Source organism: Copidosoma floridanum, unplaced genomic scaffold (genome assembly GCF_036245765.1).
Source record: "Copidosoma floridanum isolate Cflo_tuat_1 unplaced genomic scaffold, Cflo_Japanese_pri ptg000021l, whole genome shotgun sequence".
Taxonomy (NCBI): domain Eukaryota; kingdom Metazoa; phylum Arthropoda; class Insecta; order Hymenoptera; family Encyrtidae; genus Copidosoma; species Copidosoma floridanum.
Window position 1 is genome coordinate 30,723,001 of NW_028321898.1, and position 21,277 is coordinate 30,744,277.

Here is a 21,277-nt window from a genome sequence, read left to right on the forward strand (position 1 = left end):
GAATTACCGTTAAACTTGTAGTTATTTCGTTGGCCAAGGTATATAAGATATGCATGCAAAACAGGTGGTTCTGCATACAGTTGATTAATTCAGTGTTGTTTTATAAATGTAAAGTACTTATTCCGTTTGTTTTTCTAGGTGCACGGCAAGTTCTTGGCACGCACAAGCCAATCAGCGGCTTACATCAGAGTGGCGTTGCCGGCCACTTTGCATAATAAACACCTTTTATTAAAACAGCGGTAGCGAACAATACGCGCAAATTTTAAATTACAAAACACTCTTGTTATCACACGAGTCCCACTAATTGTGAAATTTGTTTCACTTGTAAATAAAAAATTTCAATCGCTTATTTTTAAACTGGAACAATATAATAAAACACCGAGTCCTCTAGGTTTATTTATTACCCTTGTTTTGTCACCTTCTGAGAAAAAACGGCAAGTTTATAATTAATATTCCTCCGGTTGTGGTGTTAACCAATAAATTAGGAAAATTTCATTAAAAAATTATGATACGCCGATTTCCTGAAAAAAAGTACGAATCAAAAAAACTTTTTTATTAAAAAAAAACAAATCGTTTGCGCTTTTCTAGCAGCGAGCACTAAAACCAGTACCAGGATGTGTGAAATTTTTGAAACACGCCCAGGTATAGTTTCTCGGATCTCTTGATGAAAAAATAAAATATTTTCAGTGCACGATCCTACCCCTGTACGACCCCGTAGGTGTCAAATGGTTTTGGTTATAAAAGCAAAGCGTAAACAAAGCCATGGTGGGCACGAGGAGAGCGAAGAAAAAAGTGGAAACCTATCAAATATGCGTGACGATAATCGAGGCCAAGCACATAGAGCCCAACACGAACGTGATGGTTGCCGTACGGGTCGGCAATCGGAAGAAGAAAACGGCGATCCGTAAAACGGCGGACAACACCTACTTTCGAGAGGTAAGTACAACGCAACCGGTCGATATTCCTTCCTCTATCGATTTTGTTTATCTATTTACGTGAGTACATCCATTCGTGTACTCCCAAAAAATGTATTAGAGCTCAGGGGGTGGTTTGTTGGAACCATGTATACTCCTCTCCACCTGGTATCTCTATCGCCGTAGCTTTTCACGCTGCATCGCAAATGGGATCATCTGAATTTCCGAGCGACCGGCCCGCCGGGTTTTTTGTTTGATCAAACTTTTCGGCTTTCATGAAAGTCAAACAACTCGGAAATTCCCCTTCCCCCCCTCGGAGAACTCCATTCCGTAACCTTTTCACGAAAATCTGCTTGTTGGAACCTTTTGATCGGCTCGAGGCTCTTTGTTGCCAAAATTAGCCGCTCGGCTCACTTGAACCGACACATTATTATTTTTATTTCTTTTTTAACACAGTACTTTGTGTTCGATTTGACGTGCGACCTGGACACGCTGCTCAGCACGAGGATAGCGATAACCGCCTACCTGTACGGTGGCCTCATCAAACGCTGCAAGTTCCACGGTAGCTTCGACTTTGAGGTCGCCAGCATTTGGGACCAATCCGGTAAGTGGTGCAAACAACGAAAGGAACAAAGTGTGTGCAGCTTCTGGTGTTGATGATTGGTTTTTCTCGCAGATCACTTGTATCATCACAAATGGGCGATGCTGACGAACCCGCGGGACCCCGCGTCCGGACCCAGGGGCTACGTCAAGTGCAACTTGGCTGTGCACGCCAAGGGAGAGAGACTCAAGACGCTACCCGAGACCGACGAGGAAGATGACATCGAGGGGTAACCCAATAAATTAATTTGTCTCTGGTAAAAAATTAACAAGGACAAAGCGCACCAAATGTTGATAAAAAAAACTGAGCGCCAGAGGCGATTGATCATCGTAGAACAGTTAACACGTGTATCCCAGCCTGTCATGTTTCATATCCATACTCATGTAGGTGTATATACACATAAAACGTGTGGGGTCGGGTGGTTACGTCTCGAAAATTGACCGATGTGAGTTTCGATCGGTATATACCACTGCCCGGTGGTCGGACAGGTGACGCCGTGTATATTCGTCCAGTTGTTTATGCGTGTACACATGATCTCCCCTACGAACACCGAATGAATCATGATTTTAGAAGAGAAAGGCAGTATACGTCGAAAACGTGGAAGGTCGAGTGCCTTTTTTTTTTTTCGGGCCCGGTGTTTGTCAATTTGACTAAAAGCACCTGTTAACGTGGACGACGAGTTGGTAGTGGAAGTTGATCAACGACCAGTGCATCGGGAGGGTGACGCGAACAAAAAAAAAAAAAAACGTTCGGACCGTGCGTTTTAATTTCGATGTAACGATGATCGATGCAAGCCATTTTTTTTTTCACTTTTGTCAATGAATGGCCCACGATTTAAAGTGGCGTTTCTTGGGTGCCGTGATGTATAAATAATACCGGGACGAGCTCTCAAATGCCGAACAAGAGGCTAATTTGGGTGAGTTTGATAACGTGGTTGCGTAAAACCATTAGAGCACAGTCACGTCAATTATAATTTATTGACTTCGTTGATCCGTAAAATATTCATCAAACAGTGAAATCCAGCGAATATAACGAGTATAAAAACAACAACAAATGAATCCAAGTGCCGTCGTTACGCGAACCGTCCAGCAGTGAAAATCACCGCGACGCTTGATTATACATATAAATCCATCGTTTGCATCTTAATTGCGCGAAGTGGAATGCCGAGCGTGAAATCCCCTCCGATTGTTCCGTTGGCAGGAATTTGCTGCTGCCTTTCGGCGACGCCCGGCACTTTGCGGCCAGACTGCGGGTCCGCTACCTGTTCACGGTCCACCGGGCCGAGGCTCTGCCCGATAGGATTCTCGCCACCGCGAAGCAGGCTTGCCAAGTGCAGGTGGCTTTTGCAGGGATGAAGGTTGGCTTTTTTTTTTTTTTTTTTTTTTTTTTGGTGTGAACAAACAAACGTTTACGTGAAAAAGCAAGTTCGATGTTGAATTTATCTCCCGCGTGGCGACATCGATTTTGCCTTTTTCAAATTTTCACTTCTATTTTGGATCAAGTGAAATACCTGCGTTGACGTGACAAATTTACATTGAGTTACGCTCCGCAGGGAAATAAAAGTATGATATAAAATGCAGGGGTCTGTACAATTTCTGTATAAAAACGCTCGTTTTGTTGATTGAATGTTTCGAGTTTTGAGTAAACATTTGTTTTTTTTTTCTTCTGCAAAAAAAAAGGCATCGACGAGCGACGGCTACGGCAACAATCTGCGTTTCGACGAACGCATCGTGTTCAAAGAGATGTTCCCGCCGCTGTCCCATCGCGTCAAAATCGCGGTCAAGAAAAAAAGCCACGTAATCGCCTCTTATTTCCTGAACCTCAAGGACATCTCGAACTCCGGGGAGTACGGTATGTTCCTCACTTCATTGAACCAACAGAATAAAGTTCTGCTCAACAAAAGAGGGTTGTGAATTCAGCTCTTTCGCGCGCAATTTGCCCGAATGAATTGCATTTGTAAGGGATCAGCCAAAAAGAGAGCCCCCTTGAGCCGGAGATCTTTTTAAATTAACGCCAATGTGAAAAACTTAATCCTGGATTGCAGTGTTCCTACAATCAATCGTGGTCGGATCTCAAATTGGATGGAATTAAACCCTATCTCTTCGTACGACCCTCAAAGATCATTTTGATGCACTTTTTTTTTTTGAAACAAAGAGCCGCTCTCATAACTCCTTTTGCGTATTAACTATGTTTGGAAAAGGCTGTGATAGCAGGACAAAAATAAAAGCGAAAGGTACTTATTACTTCAATTGAGTTCCTCTTCTCCGTGGAAAAAACTTTTTTTTTTTTTTTTTCTACCTTGAAGCGTTTTCAAACTTGGCTGGCACTGAACAGTGGGGCTTAAACCCCCTTTTTTCCCTCGTACTAACGAAGGCCCTTTTCACTTTTGCGCGCACTCAGCTCATCTCGGAATTACATTCGATTGAATTATTGAGAAAATCACTTGTGTTACTTTGAAGAGCAGTGCTTTTTTTTTATCGCGTTAATAGAGCGCTGGAATGAAGCGATAAATAAGCTGTTGAAGATCCCAAGGGGAGGGGGGCTAAAGTACAATCGAGAGGATCCCTTTATTGCTTACTGGAGTCTCGTAAAGTACGAAGCGAATGGAGGAGAAAAAAAAAGGCTAAAAGTTTTTCGGGATTTTTCATTCGGTCGGGGGTATCGTGTTTACCGAAAAAGGTTATTTATGTCCTTGTTTGTTTGTCGGTGGATTTCAAGGCCATAGAAATCAAGAGATCCGAGAATAAAGGGAGTAGTAGAATTCATGGCAGCAAAATAAAAGATAATCCTTAGTAACGAAACGAAGCATTCATTTGGACTAAAACCCGGTTTTGAGCTTGCAATTCCGTCCAAATGTTAAATACCTCGTTTTTTCAAAAATTCTTATCTTCACATTCGTATACATAAACGTGTACATGCATGTCAAAGATATATTACGGAGGACCAAAACATTCGTTCACGTAACGCTGGAGAAGTCTCTTTCTCCAGGCATTTATCCTTCGAAAGCTTAAAAAAAAAGCTTTTTCTCGTCCACACACCCATGCCAAAGCTTGCACTCGAGCTGGCATTTTATTACCAATGTCATACCAACATAGAGATAAAAAAAAAAAAAGGAAAGAAAAGGTGGAGAGCCTACGCGGGATATGCGACGCCAGCAAAGTCCAATTACCTAAAGAGGCGCGCCACCGGAGATTTCCGCTCTAAAAGATGGCCAGTCCTATCCGCCCCAAACGGAGAGACGACGGATTTTTTTTTTTTCTTCTTTAAAATCAGCCGGCTTTTCAACTGCTCGCCTTATCTCTTCTCTGTACCCTTTTCCCCGAATCGTCTCTTTTGCTTTAGTTTGAGTTGCGATCCAGCTCTGGTCTCTTTTTTTCTCCTTTCACAAAGCTGTTTTTATACCTCCAATCCTTAATGTGGATTTAGTGGGACTTGGGGCTTATCCTTCGGTTAAAATCGTTAATTTTCGTCCCTCTTGCCTGTCCAGAAAAGATACAAATAAATCTAGCAGTCCAAGTACCACCTATTTTTGCGTTTATTTTTTCATAGGCATGACTGACGTGCACACTTGTGTCTTAACACTATGGATAATTATGTCTGACCACATATGAAATTTTCTACTTCATTTTATGTGCCACAGTTCCAACTGCAATGCTGAATTTTTTATGATTAAAAAATTTTCATTATGTCTGGCCATACATGAGCTTTTCTACTTCTACTTTATTCGAAAAATCGCGTTCAACTTCAGTTTTAATTTTATCTTCATTTAATTTATTTTCATTTTCATCCCGTCTGACTATATCTATAGTACCACCCATTTTTGTATGTATTTTTTCATAGGCATGATTGATGCGCGCATTTAATTTAAAAATGGAGTAAAAAAAAATTTCTTATAAAAACTGTGATCTGAGATGTTCAAAGGTTTCCTTCCCACGTTCGGCCCATCCTTCCTCCACCTGTACGTCGACGGGAACGAGGTCCCGACCGAGCCGATCTACCGTGGCAGGCTGCTGCTCTCCCTCAGAACGGAGATCGAGCGAACGGAAGCCGCCGGTCCCGGTGCCGCGGGTGTTTACATCGAGCCAACCGCTTCGATAATCGAGGTGAGCCTCTCACCTACATACCCGAGATATTTCAAGGGTGTTCGCTGAATGTGGGACTTTTGAAGCGAAAATATGAAAAATGAGGCCAATCTCGTATTTTTATGAATAAATGGATAAATAAAAATGCAGATGCAAGTCGGACGGGGAAGAAAAAAAGCGTCTCCCACATACAATTTTCTTACTTTTTCCTCTGTAGTTTTTTTTTCCTCAATCGGTGCGGACGAATAACGTGTTTTTTTTTAACTTTTATGACGCAAAGCACTTGAAAGAATTTCCAAAACGATATTTGATAAAAAAAGATACTCGATGGACATCAATGGCACTTTGCGGACTCGATCCTTAAACAAACATGCAGCTTAATAGAAGTGAAAAAACCCACAACCGTGTAAATCCGCAGGATAGCTTGTGGCACAGCGACGAGTACTTGTTGGTCGGTGTGTTGTACGACGCGTGCATGATAGGGCGCGACCAACGGGGTGCGACGCTTAGTTTCGAAATAAGCCTTGGCAACGCCGGCAACAGAAGGTTTGCGGCTCACCAACGTGCCTGCGACGACGAGGAGGACGACGAAAATGTTGTCGACGACTCGACACCATCTGCTGGTTAGCGGATAAATTTAACCCTTAGAAATGACTATTACGTTGGTGCTCTTCCATTAAAGGACCTGCAACGGGATGTGCAAGCGCTGACAGTCAAAGCGGGACTCTCGAACAAGTGACGTCCAGTGCGGACAATAAATACAGCTATATACCTATTGACGCTAAAAAGCCTTGTATGTTTGTAAAGTCACAATGGCCCAATACCGAGTGGCGCATGGAAAATTCCAATCGGCTCAACTACATTGCCGATTATCTGGTATGATTTTTATTGCATCCTTTTATTTCTTTTATAGGACTCATATTGTTTACCTACTTTATTTTTTCTTTTTCTCTGTTGTTTGCTTTATCAAAGTTGATGATACTTCTTAACACTATATATATGTAATTGTGTCTGACCACATATGAACTTATCTACTTAATTTTATGTGCCACAGTTCTAACTTCAATGCTGAATTTTTCATGATTCAAACATTTTCATTATATCCGACCATATCTTTGCTTTACTACTTCTACTTAATACTAAAAATCGCGTTCAACTGTAATTTTAATTTTTTTCTCATTTAATTCATTTTCATTTTCATACCGTCTGACTATACGTGAGTTTTCTACTTAATTATGAATATCATGGTTTCAATTTTCATCAAGAATTTTTCACAGTTCAATTTATCAATATCCATTTACATCATGTCTGACCATACCTGAGCTATTCTACTTAATTTGATATATTATCATTCTAACTTTAGTTCGGTCTATTATTGAATTGATTTTTGATTTTACTATTGTACAGCAGAGTCTGTAAGACGGTATCACCGCCGTTGGTGAGTACGTTTAGAGTTCATCTCGAAAAAAAATAGATCAGATCGGCACGTGCATACAGTCTTTTAGTGTACTCCAGTTTTTTACTTTTTTATTAATTAGCATAAAATTTTTTCCCTCTGACCTACATGAAGCAATAAAAATAAACAGCCCTTTTCATTCCCTGTAAAATAAAATGTTTCATTTCATATTGGAATTTATTAATTGACGTACCACTTTATTTCTCGGTAAGGTATTCAGAATAAAAATTTATCGTCCAAAAAATCCGATCTCTTTCATTAAATCTGTCCCGCTGTACCTGCATCCTTTTTTTAAGTACAAATAAAAAAAATAGGGAACGAAATACTCGGTGAGCCAAGAAATCTCGGCTTGATATAACTAACAAGATTCCAGTCCGTCCGTATACATAAAAAAGCGCGTCCCACGCGTTGTTGTCATCGTCGTCGTCGTGCGACTCTCGACCCAAATGCGCGGAGTCAAATCTCAACTTGAGTACAGCTCCTCTGTGGCTTGAGGAGCAAGAAAAGGAGAGAGAGGGAGAAAGGAAAGATAAGGGAGTAAAGAGCGCACACGCTGCCGTCGCACGGCCCCCGCGAGGGATTTTTCCAGCGATAGTTTACTGCTTCTTCCGTTTCCCTTTTCTCATTTATTTTTCATACTTTTCCCTTCTCGTTACCCTCAGAGTCACAGAAAACACTTGCACACGGTAAATGTTGATTTGTTTTTTCTTAACTCATTCAGATCCGATTACCGGGCATTGTGTTATAAAATACATTAAAAAAAATAAGGGAAGACATATGTACCACCAATCGCTCAATAACTCTCGTGCAGGAAGCCGAGCTCGAAAAGCTCGAGGCTCTCAAAGCCCTGGACCATGGGAGCGCCTACTCGAGTTACAACGTGACCTCTCGAACTCTCCGGCGTCAGTGCGACTCCTACCTGGAGAGCCTGCGGGAAACAGCCTCGGACAGCGACAGCAGCTCGACGTGGAGCATGACGAGCTTGGACCGACACCGGCTCAACCATTGCGCTCTGGAGGTGGAGTCGGTCCTGCAGCGGCTAAAGGCCAACGGGGAGCTCGTGGACAACCGGTACCTCGGCATCGCCATGCTCCACGCGTACGACCACCTGCGCGCCATCAGGGACCTGTGCAAGGACGTGAGCTAGCTCGAGCGCCCCAAAACCTTGGGCTTTGATTACCGTTTAACCGAGGGATTGCGTGTCCCTTAGCCCCAGCACGGCTTGCCGGACGTGTTCGTGTGGATGCTGAGCGGAAGGGGTCAGTTGGGGTACGCGCGACTACCCGCTGCTCGGCTGCTCTATGCGGAGGAGCGCTCGGGCCGCGGCAGGGACTGCGGGCGAAAGCTCGACCTGTTTCTGCACAAGCCCGGTAAACCGGACCAAGTGGTCTGCAAGCTCGAGCTCTTTCTCTGGCTGGGTGGTGTCAGGTACGCCGGGGCATGCTGGGCTGCTCTGCCGCAGGGATACGAGCTCGACGAGCTGCAGCTCGACGGCGACAGGCTCGACGTGTTCCCGAGGTATCTGGAGTACGTGGCCGGAACGGTTGGTTTTTACCTCATTTTTTACACTGTTTCGCCATCAAGGGGCAGTTTTTTGCGAGTTGACAAACTCCGATGTTGCTCGAGGTAATAAAACTGCGCTTGTGTATACTCGGCGAGTGGCAATAACAAACGCCCACGTGCTCTAGTGGCCGATATAAATAGCCGCGCGTGCTTTGGAATACGGCGATGTTTGCGTTGCAATTAATTGGAATCGACTGGCCGGGAGGTGGTGTACTCGAAGTATTAACATTTTCGGGTCATGCGCCAATGTGCGTTAAATCGGGTTCGATATTTATGGTGTATGTAATTGTGCGCAATTTTTTTCGTGTTGGGACGTGTATGAGGTATCGTTATGTTCTGGATGAATAACAATGTGTATGCAGAATATCCAGCGTACGAAAGGGAAGTAACAGAGCGTATAAATATGTGGGAGGGGCCGATTTATTTCAGAAGTTCCAGCTGAGAGCTCACATATTTCAAGGGAGATTTGAGCCGGGCATGGACTCCTCTGGGCTACTCGACCCAATGGTCCGTGTCATTTTTCGGGGTTACTCCATGACTACGAAGGTAAATACAGCCACTCTTTTTTTTTTTTTTTTTTCTTCGTGGACTAGTTTCATTTTTACGAGTTACGCGTACCGTGCTTTGACAAAAAAAGTTGAGGGGTCCACTGGCTAATCAATTGTGAAACTCTGGAGCAGGTTATCAATCAGACGCTTGATCCACTCTGGGACCAGACGCTTATATTTCCGCCGGTGGAGATCCACGGGAAGCGAGAGTACGTGAAAAATCACCCACCAAGGGTTGTCCTCGAGGTGCTCGACAGGGACTTTTACGTGAGTTTTGGAAATTTATCCTCTTTTTTTTTTTTTTTTTCTTTTTTTTTTTCTTTTTTTTTTTTTTGTTCTCCGATTGTGCATTTTCGAGCAGATTTTTTTAAATTACTATAGAGGATTAATTGCTTACAGGTCGTAGTGCATTAAATTAAATTTTTACTTGTAAATCCTCATCATTACAAACTATGGTGGTTTTATAATTTTCAAAGACTATCGTACAATTTGATGAGCATTATAGTCTATTCTTGTGAAGTTAGTGCTCAAATGTATTTTATCCACGTATGCACCAAAGATATTAATCAGCTTGACGCGATCTATCAGTTCTCGAAGCACGCTATTATGATTTAACTCATTTATTCGAGGAATGGTTCGTACCAATGGTAATCAATTAGTAGCCGCTGATCTGAGCATTTCCATGCGTCAAGACAATATGTTTTCATCAGAAATCAATGATAACTGATTGAACTCGTCAAGTATGCGTGCCAATTATTCCCCGATTACTGTCAAGTCGGAAGATTCACGACAAACTAATCGAATTCAACCTACAAAGTATTATCCACATTGTCTAAAAAAAAGTAAATAAAACCATCACGTACAAAAATTTAAGATACAAAAAGAGGTACATTACCCATTGAACTTTGCAGAGCCTTGAACTGTATGGTAGGTGTATAGCCAAGCCATTGGTCAAGCTGGACGAAGAAATGAGTGAATTGTCAGATACCCCGGCCAAGCTGCGCTGGCACCGATTCGAAGCCTCGAAAACGACGAGCGCCAAGTCGTCGGACTTTGGTGCAGCTGTGCTGGCCGCCTTCGAGCTCGTCGAGGTCAGTACTTTACAAGCTCGACCACACGCTACGGTAATGGCTTGTCGAAAAAAAGGTGGTGTATCTTATGTTTTCGCGGAAAAGACTCCTTTTGTTCAGATCATGAATTTCCCGTTTCAAGGGATGAGTGAGTTTGGGCTTTGAAAGCTTTTTTGGCTCTGTTGGTCGGGAAAGTAGAAATAGGACACGTTTGGGATTTTTGAGAAAATTTTCGAATCATTGTTACAACTTGCTCGTGAGAAGATCAACGACAAGGAGATCCAAGAGGACAGCGTGAAGATGTACAAGGTACCCGAAGACGTGAGGCCGCGAATGGCGAGTTACAGGCTGGAAGTGATATTCTGGGGCGTCAGAGACATGAAACGCCTGAATTTTGTGCCAGTTCATCGGCCAAAGGTCACCGTCAACTGTGCCGGGACGCATGTAGAGTCCCAAGTCATGGAAAACGCGAAAAAGTTTGCAAACTTTCGGGAGAACCGAGTGACCGTCGATATGGTAAATTGTACTTATTTTGAATATTTTTCATAATCTTTTTTTTTTTTTTTTTTTTTTTTTCGGCACTTTTAAGTACAAGAATATATCCAATGTGTGAAGGAAACTCGAGGTAGGGCAAAACTATTGCCGTTAGTGTGGTAAAAAACATGTGTCTGACTAAACTTGACTTACACCACTTGATTATTGAACTTCTACAGAAATGTTAATTTTAGAGCAGCCATATCACATGTGGTATGATAAAAATGGAAGTCTGGCTAAACTTGACGTACACTACTTAGTTATTAGAGTTTAAAAAAAATCTTGAGATGGAGAGAGGGTAGATATACGATTTATGATGTAGTGAAACTCTAGTTGAACTACTGCATCATTTTATTTGTTAAAGAAATTCGGAATAAAGATATTTACTGAAGTATCAGGTTTGATGCAGTAAAATCCTACGTCTGACTAAACTCGACACGTACTACTCATAATGAGAAAAAAAAATTACGTTTTATTCGGGGTAATTATTCGTTATTCAAAGAAAATTAATCGAGAAGTACATTATTAGCACGCTATTATCATACCGCGTGATAATTATTTACAAGGTTATTTCAGCTGGCGTAGCGCAGTAATTAATGTAGTAATTACGACTCTGCTCTTACAGCGCGTCAATCATAATTATAAAACTTCGCGACCATCTCGCTAATTGAATTTCCTATAAACATTTGAACTTGAGAGTTTCAAGCACGAATACAATATCTTTTTGGTAAAACTGACGAAGAAACGAGAAATAAAGCTGTTCGGTAGATCGTTCACGATCATCGGGCACTCCTCACTCGTCGGTACCTCGATAATTCCAGGAAATGCCGGAGGAGGAGACGTATTACCCGCCGCTGACAATAAAAGCCTACGACTCGCGGGGCTTTGGCTACTTCAAGTACGCAGGTGTGTGCAGCCTAGCGACGATTTACGCCTTGATGCAGCCTCTTGTTACGAGGAGCGAGTACGAGGCCGCCATTTATCATTCCTCCTCCTCCTCCTTCTTGAAAAAGTCCCGGCTAGCTGCCCCTACTGCAGCTGCACACCGTAAGTGTAAAAAGAACGAAAAAAGGATGTATGGAGTGCGTGCTATACCCATACGGCTATACTGTTGGCTTGTTTTTTTTTTTTTTTTTTTTTTCCTTCTTTTTTTATTTAGTTCTTATCAATCTCGACGTGCTCTGTGAGACGCGACGGCTTATTCGTTGGGATGAAAAATTTACTGCTACTTTTTATTTTTGCCGTCACTCGTGTGTCGTCGTCGTAGTTATCATCGAGTAGGAGCTTGGGATGCATCGCGGAACGAGTGCTCATTAACTTCTCCCGGGAGGACACTTTTTCACGAGCAAGTGGCCGAGAGCGGACTGCTCTCTTTCCATTTTCTATTTATACATTTAATACTCGCGGAGCTTCAACTGACGAATACATTTAAAACACGATACAACGCGTGTACGACTCGATAACGAGTACCCACACCTGCAGCACCTTAAAAAAAACTCCTGCGATAAATCATTCGAGAAACTTGCACTTTGCGAGAAAAAACCTAGAGCTGAGCAAAAAACACCCCACCACTTGATTTCGTACCCCGAGGAAGCTTAATTCTGAACGTTCAGACGCAGTGACGATCGATGCGAAGCCAGAAACAGCCGAGGCCGCCGCGCTGACGAGCTACAAGACTCTGGCGAAACAGCGTCGCGGCTCCTCCTCGCGCGGTCACTTCCTGAAACGTCTTCTGGCCTGGCGGCGAGCGGCCTCCAGTGTTCGGATCACCCCTGCCGCGGACAGAGACGAATCGCAGGACTGGTGGAGCAAGTACTACGCCTCGCTCGAGGTAACGCGCCTTACAAGTTCCGTGTATGTATAGGGGAGGAATTACATGCGATGCTGGCAGCTGTGCACTTGTCGCGCTTCTGGCCGTGAGAGCGACGATATACTCTGGGCTCCTCTCGTTGTCTCTCGTGCGACTGATTCGGACAGTCTTGTACGGAGAATAAGGGTCTGCAAGAAGGAGAAAACGTTAAATTTAATTTTATTTTCACGGTTTGTGGACACAGCCGGTTGTTTCTTTGTTTTTCAAGACTCGCCCCGAGACTTTTCAAAGAGGGGGAGTTTTCATTTCGTCCCTAATCGGAGGCTAAATCAACCGAAAACTTTCGTTTTGTCTTTCGAGTCAAGATTAACTCTCGTTCGTTTGCTTTTCAGGAGGAAAAAAACAGGGAGAGAGGCTTGGCGCCGATTTCTCGCTCGTGGCAGGGGCATTCGGCAACATTGACAGTAAGTGTATTTTAGGTACGAGGTCACGCAAAAAATAAACGAATGCACCTACGCTTCTCCCCTTTTTGTTTCTGCTTTCATCCTGGCTCAGGTGTACCTATTTTTTTTTTATTGTACGGGACAAATTTGAATTTAAATTCGAATAATGTGATTTTTATCGCGAGGTAGCTTTTCAATAACAGTAGTAAAAATCATTTCACACCCCTCGAGCGAATAAACCGTACGCAGCAATCGACTGGATGTAAAATGTTCCGGAAAATCAGGTTTACGCGGCGGAGTTAGAAGCGCAGCCAGAGTTCTCAGCTTTTCAGGACCGGTTGCGGACTTTCGAGCTTAAACGCGGCAAACGGACCGGCGAGGAGGACGCCGACAACTTTGCCGGCAAATTCAAGGTAAACTCATTTTAGACGCTCAACAGCGCGAATTAAGCTCAACTACTCGTTGAACAGTGTTTTTCCACCAGCCAAAAAAAAAAAAAAAAAAAACGAGCAGGTGGAAAATTTTCGTTCCACGGTATCTTGTAAATAATTTTACGCGCGTCGAAGCAGGAAAAATAAAACGTAGCTCGAGTCGGGGCAAGAGCGCCAGCGTGTAATAAAACGCAGCCGCCCCTTTAAAATAAGAATCCACGGTGGATGCGCTTCTCTTTGTCTCCGTGCACCTACACAAGTCCTCTAATGGGCAGTACTACAGCTGCCAAGGGGAAAATAAAGACGTGCAGGCTTTGCCGTAGCAAAATAAAAAATAAAGGGTATGCGCGTGGATTTTCGTTGGATATTTTTTTGAAAATTTAAAGACTCATCAAAATTCTGGTATTTTTTTTTTCAACAATATGTCAAGACCGTGACAACTCTGTGGTGCTCAACATTTTCTTCCGGTATACGTATTTGATTTTTTCTAAAAATTTCTTCACCCTCGGTTTTTCGTCACAGTAAAAACACTCGTGTCAAATTATACCAGTCTTTGACAAATAAATGAGCCAGATAAAAATAATAAGACTATTCTTTGTAGGGCTACATCGCCGTTTACCGTTGGCCGCATCCCGAAGGTTTGGCCTGCGTGAATCGCCTGGGCCAGAGCGCCAGTTTCGGCCTCTGCAGCGACTACCCCTCACAGGAGCCATTACAGCTGCTCGTGCGCCTGTACGTCGTCAAAGGTAATGTCATGAGAAATTCATTGACTCGAGTCCCCTCACCGTCCACTCGATAGCGATATCACGGGGGGGGGGGTGCAGCTTCTGTGCAGTCGCTTGAAATTCTCTTGCATCCCCCTGTTTTCACGACCCCCTCGAGTTAGACTCGGTAATTTATTTTTCTATAAATACAAACGAGCTTCTCCCCTCCCCCCATACATCCATATTTTACCAACAGTTGCACAACCCTGTGGAGGACTTGAACAAATTATACTTTCGATTCTTCCCCTCCGCCCTTTCCCGCCACCCCAATTTTCCTGCACTCGAGTATCCTCTGTCGACGTCCGTATTTCCAAGACCCTCGAATTAACAATTCAATCGATTGCCGCAGCTATCAACCTAAGACCCAGCGATCCCCTGAGCGGCAAGGCCGATCCGTACTTGCGCGTCGAGTTGGGCAAGAACCGCGTCAACGATCGCAAGAACTACATTCCCAATCAGCTTAATCCGACATTCGGCAGGTGAGTGCTGATTAATCATTGTCCTTTTTTTACCAGGGATACAAAAGTGTTTAAAGTTGTTTTGGGCATGAAAAAACATTACACCTATCGCGAGAGAGCGTCACCACCCCGTTTGTCCATGCAGACCCTTGTGTCTCTGTGAAACACTCCTTTTGGGTCAGCCGGAAAGTATAAATAAAACGCGATGAATCGACAATCACAGCTGAGCTAATTAAAATCAAGTGTCCACTTGCTCCCCTCTGGTTTGGATAACTTATACCAATACCATTACTACAAAGTGGTATGGGTAATGATTGTACGCTATCGACACTCTCTCTCTCTCTCTCACTGCGTTTGAACCCCATCTAAAGGAGAAAAAAAAAAAGCAATGTTCGGGACAATGTCCTCTTGGGGTTGTATGCCGTACTTGATGAGATGAGACTGTCGATCGTCTTTTGGAGGACAAAGGGGAAACTTTCATCAAACTGAGACTACAGCTATAGCCCATTGCGTCTTAATGGAGTCTTTGACACCCCTCGAGGACGAAAGGTTATCGGAAAGAGATTAGCCGGATTGATTTTCAATTTCTCCGACTGCTACACGATTTTTTTCTCTTCTTTTTCATCCACGAGAACCATGAAATATCATTAAACACTTTTGATGTCGCGGGAGGACAGTTTTTTCTCCACTGCATCCAAAAAATAAGGAGTTTTTCATCCATGCTCCCAAAAAAAAAAAAAAAAAAAAAAAAAAAACCCTCATGTTGTAGAGTAATCGAGCTGGACGCTGCGTTCCCGCGGAACCACACCCTGACGATCCAAGTCTGGGACTACGACGCGGCGAGCTCGGACGATCTGATCGGCAAGACGGAGATTGATCTCGAGAATCGATTCTACAGCCGGCATCGGGCCCACTGCGGTCTAGCGCTGAGGTACGACGAGGAGGGCTACAACGCGTGGCGCGACCGCGAGAAGCCCACCCAGATACTCTACCAGCTCTGCAGGCGCAACAACCTACCCGCCCCCGAGTTCTGGCCGGACCACGTGATAATAGCCAAGAGAAGGTTCCACTGCACTACCCTGCCCGAGAACGATGAGGGTACGTTTGGATGCATGCCCACAAGCGACAACGGCCATATCTGTATGTGTATCTTAATATAAGAATTTATATCGCTATTGTTTTTCCAGACCGGGAGGAGCACATGGCACTGAGCGTCCTGCACCGCTGGGCGGACTTTCCCATTTGCGGCTGTAGCCTCGTCCCCGAGCACGTCGAGAGACGACCTCTTTTCAATCCCAAGAGACCCGGGCTCGAGCAGGTTTATGCTTTCTCTTCTCTCTAACCCCCCCCCTCCCCCGTGTGCCTCATTAAAGATTCGATTTAACTTTGGACCATCGGGCTCGCGTGCTCCGCTTATAAATCAGAGGCTACTGCGTTCTTTTTTCCTGTGAAATTTTCTTTGACGTAACTGGTGCTCGAGGGTGGCTTTGATAGAGTATCAAGCGAAACAATACTCTAATCATCTTTTACGAGGTGCACGATGAATTATAGAGATGGTCCGGGAGTTTTGCATGGGATCACATCAACCATGTGTGTACACAATTAAAAATAACGATTCGATGTGATAAAAGGTACGCGTTGTTTTTGCAACGTTGGTCTAATGCTCTGAACGACGGAAATCATTTACAATCTTCTTTGGTAAATGTATTATTCTGTTAGCTGTTTGAATCTAGTGGGTTAGCATAGTCTAGCGGATAGAATCGTGGCTCTGGACAAAGAGAGAATTAAAGGTTCGAGACACAGCGAGCAGTAAAGGCCATGCCTGCGTATGAATCTACTTAAAAATGAAACAAGATGTATGAATATCACAACGTCCCTCACATGCTTGGTTTTTTTTTTTCATCTCATCAAGCACCCTTTAAAGCGTCGTTAATATTGATCAGCATTATTGTGACGCAAGGTTTTGTGAGTTTATTGCACCAAGGAATTACTACAGACACCCCACGGGGTAAAATTCATTCTTTCCCGGACCTCGTTCGAACCGATAGCCTTTTGCAACCCAATGTACATGTCCATCCCGTGAGTTGTTGGTCTTGAAATAAAAAGAACAATCGACCCCAGGGTAAGCTGGAGATGTGGATCGACATGTTCCCGGTGGACGAGCTGCCGGCCAAACCAGCGGTCGACATAAGCCCTCAGCCGCCCGAGGAGTGCGAGCTCCGCGTGATAATTTGGAACACCGAGGACGTGCCCCTCGTCGACAACCAATTCCTCACCGGCGAAAAGTGCTCCGACATCTACGTCAAGGGGTACGGGTGTATACACCGAGTCCTCCCGCCGTTTACCATACAATATATACCCTTCCATTCCAGGTGGATCCTGCCCGAGGACACGCAGCGCACGGACGTGCACTACAACTCGCTGACCGGCGAGGGCAACTTCAACTGGCGCTTAATTTTTCAGTTCACGTGGGCGAGAGCCGAGCGGGCTATGATCATCAAGCGACGTAGCCACGTGTTTGCCAAAGACCCGACCGAGCAGAAGGTGCCGTGCCGGCTGAACCTCCAGGTCTGGGACAGCGACCACTTTTCCAAAGATGACTTTCTAGGTGAGTGGAGGATTGTTTTTTCAAAGCTGTGAGAATTCGGCCTCGTTGCCTTTCTTGTTTTTTCCTCCTTTGCCCGTGCCGATCGATTTCATATTCGGACGGGCTATTTTTGACGCTGACCATCTCCGCTCTGGGCTACAGTTTTTTTTTGGTGTTGTTATCGATTGCGGGTTATTGGGTGGAAATGGGTCGTCGTGCCGGGCGAATTGGCATTTCTGGCCCGAACGCTAATTACCCGGATGCCCTTTCGATCAGATATAGAGGCGTGGGGTGTGATAAATGGGCTCCCTAGAAGAAAAAAAAAAAAAAAAAAAAAATAGTCTTAATCCCTCAAAGAGGTTGATAATTAATCGAAGCGAGTGTAGATGTGTGTGCCCTGGGAGGAGCGGAGACAGTGACGTTGCAGTTATGCAACGGTCGCGTGAATTTTGATGAAAATTAATCGTATCGGTGGGTACGATCTACGCGACACAACTCGTGTATTTTCGTAACACATTCGGAAGGGATCGCGTGACTCTGCGGGTTATCACGCCTAATCAGCCTTTTCGACCACCTCGTCCTCTGTTTTTTTTTTTTTTTTTTTTTTTTTTTTTTTTTTTTTTCCGTCCCACAGCGAAAATATTTACCGAGGGAACATTCACACCTTTCGGTCTCCCTATCGCACACACACCGGGCAGATACCATCCACCTCGTACATCTAAATATAAAAGTTGAAAAGTGCATGCGCCGTGGGGGGCGAGCGGGAGGGAGGGGTGTATCCAGGTCAACTCTTTCCCGACAGGGCTACCCTTTTTTGTTATCATCATTGTTTTTGTTATCGGTGCCGAGCGCGAAAATTCGTATCCTCGGGTGGTCGTTGTATGTAAATTCCGAGACATCGGACTGTAGAATCGCTCTCGATGGAAATTTGTCATCCAAGAGTTATCGGTCATCCGTCGCGGTGGAAGGGTACGTTTGATTTCATTATTCAATGCCAATGAGCGCTTGGACGAGTAATTTTGCACACCATTAAACCATACTGATTAAAATTATTCAACGATCATAACGAAGTTACATCATCCTCGCATAAAATTCATTCGAAATTCTGCCAGAGGCTGAAATTACCAAAAATTTGTAACCCAATGAAATATCTCAGTCCACACTTGGCCCACATTCGCTCGAGTCCCTCCCATCGTGCATCAGCGCGTATTTTCCAAAAGCACACGAAATTATGCACACTTGAAAAAAAAATCCGAAAACCGTGACAGGCAGCCTGAGCCTCGAGCTGGCCAACATGCCCCGTGGAAGTCCCAGTGCCCAGAGCTGCGGCTTCAAGCTTCTCGATCCCCAGTCACCGAGGATGAACCTGTTCAGAGCTCAGCGGGCCAGAGCCTGGTGGCCCCTAAGCACGAGCACCCCTTCGGGAAAGTACTACCCCGCCGTGAGTACATACTATACGGATTAGTTTCATTTACTTAATACTCCGAGTCGATGCACGAGTGTTTCACCGACAAACTCGTTTTCGCCAGGGAAAAATCGAATTGGAGCTCGCAGTGCTGCCGCTCGAGGAGGCGGAGACCCGGCCCGCAGGCAAGGGCCGCGAGCCCCCGGAAGAGCTGCCACTGCCCGAGTAAGTAAGGCGGAACTGCCGCTCGGCTGATGGCCGAGAATTGAATTAATTTCGGGGCGCGCTGCGTTGGGGGGGTCGGCTACGGTGGAAGTTTAATTAAGTCAGTGGCACCGCAAACCTCGGCTCTGGGGGGGAAAAAAGAGAGCGGCGTGGACGCAGGTTCGCCGATGTTGTTTTGTAATTCAGTTAATCGCGATTGGGTATTTTTGTGGTTTTTAACACCAGGAGGCACTTGTGAAAAATCGTACACGCGTAAATTTCCGTATCGGTAACACAAGAAGAAGAAGAAGAAGAAGAAGAGGCGTAAAATTAAACCATCGCACCGACAGCGAAACGATAAATTATACGTGATCGTTTCGAAGGTACGACGGAGATAAAACAGCCGTACGCGTCGCGGCGTGGCTCAAAGTAATAAATGTCACGGGTTAATTTACGATAAGGCGCAGCTGCAGCGAGAACCGCGAAACGATATCATCGAAAGATGTTCGCTGTTGAATCATATGCTTTTTATTTTTTACCCTCGAAACTTTGTCTTTGTGCTCCACCGCGCGTTTAGGTGTAGGAGCACGAATAACTACATTTGTGTGCTTCCATTTTTCCGTTTTAAGAACAATTTTAATTAAAAAATTTTCTCTGCGCCCCAATTACTAGGCCAAATATTATAAACTCTCGTAAGATACACACTCGTGGCGAATAAAAATATCAACAACGGAATTTGTTCAAAAGGTAAGAATTGTTTCTCGTAACGTGCATCCGCGAAATTATCGGTCCCCCGAACCAAAATATCGCGGTCAGCCTTGAAACTGCGCTCCGCACTTGTATACGTATTCCGTGAATTCCGATACACCGCAAAAATAGCACGCAGATGTGCATGCCAATATTGCGCTCTTTTACTTTTTTTTTTTTTTTTTTCACTCTGCGAGCTTTCGGATAACCACCACACGAAATTCGGTATCCGACGCGTTGTAGTCATAATACAAGGTTTCTTTTTTTTTGTTTGTGCAGTTGAGTTTGCGTTTCTTGGAAGCTGTAATTTGTTTTTTTTTATTACCTTTGGTTTTGTAAATTAGATTGTTTTAGGGTAAGAACGTTGATAGTAATTGAAATATAAATATATGAGAGGGCCAGGGATGAGCTGCTGCTCTTATTAGACACCATCGAAGTATATTCCATAAAAAATACCATAGATAAACAGAAAAATTGCGAAATAAACAAAGTATTGCCTTTGATACAGCAGATGTGTTGGAAGTGAGGGTCACACGATTGAAAATTTCATAAGTTCTTTAAAAACAAAACAAAGCGTTGCAGCGGAATCACCTTGACCAGAGCGAAAAAGAAAAAAATGCCTTTTGCCTAGAAAGGACAGTAGATGTGTATAAGATGCTCACGGCTGTCATAAAAAAAAAAAAATCTGAAATTCAAAACTCGCAGCTCCCATTCGTGACTGCTCGAACAGATAACACCAATCGCTGAGCGCATAAATTTTCCCTTCGACCCTGAAAACAAAAAAACATCCCTTTCAAAGCTACCAGCGTAAAATTGAGCCAATCCCTCCCCGACAGAGGAAATCCATTCGCGAATCTATGTGGTACCCGAGTTGTTGAATCAAAAGTGAAACCCTAGGCTTCTTTTGCTCGTCGACGATTCTTCGAGAATTGAAAGAGCGCGTATTTTTCTGTCGTTGGGAATTTTTTTACAAGCCCTAGCCGATTTATTTGGAATGAGCCACTAAGGAGATTCACGAGAAATCGGATGAAGAGAGATTTATGTTTACCGGGATTTTTATGATATTCGCGATACGGAGGCTGAGTAATGCGTCCTTTGCGAATAAAAAAAAAAGTTTTATCGCGCCCCAACCCGAAGTGATACCTACTTTGCAGCGGGAAAATGCTCTTGCAACTTGTGTTTGTGGACTCTTTGTTGGGTAAAAAGCTTTTTCAAGTCTTATAAATGTTAGCAATTGTTCTCCTCACCTTTTATAGGTAGAAAAAAAACGAGTCGGTTCGTTTAAGTAGTAACAGTCGAGTATGATCAGACATCGCCTAAAACGTAGCTTAAAATTTTTCAAGACCATCCCAACTACAAAAAAATATGCATTGACCTCACGTTCACCCACAGCCGTCCGGACACGTCGTTCTCCTGGTTTCGCAATCCCTGGAAGGCCTTCCGCTTCGTGTTCTTCCGCTACTACAGGTGGCGAGTGCTCGGCTGCTGCGCCTTCGTCCTTCTCGTCCTCCTGATCGCGTGCGCCGTCTATGCGTTCCCGGGATACCTGGTCAAGCGTCTTCTCAAAGCTTGAAGCTACACAACTCCACGGAAATGAAATGTATTTAACTGTGTTTTTTGTAAACAATGGGTAAGTTGCGATGTAAGTTTAGGGTTATTT

General features: G+C 44.1%; 1 protein-coding gene across 1 annotated transcript; it reads left to right on the forward strand.

Annotated features, from left to right (window-relative positions):
• Positions 1-762: 762 nt before the first annotated feature.
• On the forward strand, positions 763-21,190 carry LOC106647671 (otoferlin). Its single transcript, XM_089594858.1, has 26 exons — positions 763-936; positions 1,371-1,518; positions 1,591-1,744; positions 2,716-2,872; positions 3,195-3,366; positions 5,437-5,618; positions 6,016-6,220; positions 6,280-6,473; positions 7,865-8,191; positions 8,264-8,596; positions 9,046-9,162; positions 9,297-9,431; positions 10,076-10,255; positions 10,499-10,750; positions 11,590-11,815; positions 12,382-12,599; positions 13,306-13,434; positions 14,054-14,198; positions 14,566-14,695; positions 15,444-15,772; positions 15,862-15,992; positions 16,796-16,983; positions 17,047-17,286; positions 18,534-18,702; positions 18,791-18,891; positions 21,010-21,190. The coding sequence occupies exons 1-26, from the start codon at positions 763-765 to the stop codon at positions 21,188-21,190; spliced, it is 4,917 nt and encodes a 1,638-aa protein (XP_089450984.1).
• The last annotated feature ends 87 nt before the right edge of the window (positions 21,191-21,277 follow it).